At 52.1% G+C, this 1,237-nt stretch overlaps 1 protein-coding gene across 1 annotated transcript in view; it reads right to left on the reverse strand.

Moving 5' to 3' along the window:
* Positions 1–833: 833 nt before the first annotated feature.
* Positions 834–1,237, reverse strand: part of SPRG_22269 (hypothetical protein) — a gene marked incomplete at both ends in the record, with an annotated part of 2,361 nt that continues 1,957 nt past the window's right edge. The window contains one exon of the mRNA XM_012351244.1: positions 834–1,217. Within this exon, the coding sequence (XP_012206634.1) occupies positions 834–1,217 (384 nt within the window). The remainder of the gene's footprint in view (positions 1,218–1,237) is intronic.

Raw genomic sequence — 1,237 nt, forward strand, 5'->3', positions numbered from 1 at the left:
CTCTCAGTCGACTTTCGGCGCGAATGGACGCTTTGTTCGAGCGCTGTCAGACCATGCTGCTATGAGCTTATATCCAGTACTGCTGTGTTGCTTTTCACGAAGAAACGTCATATCTATCTATCTATCTACCTTCCTATCTATCTATCTGGAGTGCAAAAAGCTGGAGTGGAACATCTTTGTCAACCTCGTCGATTTTAGGGCTACCCGAATACGAGTATGTGGGCACCGAGTTGATGCGAGCTTCCAGCTCCTGACCCTCGTCTTGGCTCTCGTCCGCACTGGCCATGATGCGACGGCCGAGAGAAATGGTATCGAGCAACTCGAGCACCTCGGCAGCGTCCAAAGCCAATCGACGGTATCTGTGGACATCTGCGATGTCTAGCACCGACGATGTCGCGAGACGTTGTCGCTGCACCGCCATTCCACATCACTTTGCGATAGCGACATGTCAACGAAGGAAATGGGGTCACCGAAGTAACGAGCATTTATAAAGACCATATAAAGTGCAAACACAGATCCAATAATCATCTTGCGAGGGCGTGCTCGTTTAAAGTGCCACGCCATAGAAATGGTCCAGCATACCGGTTGAGGGCGATGGGATGGTTGGGCCAAGCCAAGGGAATAAAACACTTGGGCCACGCTCAATGGTGAGGTTTTCACTTACATGTACGTCCTGGTGCTCCTGACATGGTATCCGAATAGTCCAACACGACGTACTGGTATGGCGGTGAGCAGCTCTTTCCATATTCGGCACAAATCGCAATCAAAATGAATGAAACAGATCCATTGTTCATGATTGCTTACACAATAATGCAGATTGCATCTCGAAAGGCTTAGTACTTGACAGCGTCGATCCACTGGTTGGTGTTGGCGTTGTGGCACTCCCACACCTGCGCCGCGTTACTCGGGTTAGTCGGGTCCACGTCCAAGCACAAGTTGTTGTGCGTTGCGTGCTTGATCTTGTGGTTGGCCGCGTCGATGATCCACTTTTGGTTGCCGTTGGTGGCATCGCAGGCGTACGTGTGGAGACCAAACTTGTCGCCGTCACGGTACGCGTCGAGGCATTGACCGTTGCTAGCCGCCTGGAGCGTCTTGGCCGCCGAGTCGTACACAAAGAGTTCGTTGACCGAGTCCGAGACCCAGTCGGCGTAGACGCCCGAGTAGAACTCAGAGATGACCTTGTTGGTCTTGGTGATGAGCTTGACGTAGCTCTTCTCCTTGACGTTGTCGCACGCGT

The sequence above is a fragment of the Saprolegnia parasitica genome (genome assembly GCF_000151545.1).
Source record: "Saprolegnia parasitica CBS 223.65 unplaced genomic scaffold supercont2.76, whole genome shotgun sequence".
Classification (NCBI taxonomy): Eukaryota; Oomycota; class Saprolegniomycetes; order Saprolegniales; family Saprolegniaceae; genus Saprolegnia; species Saprolegnia parasitica.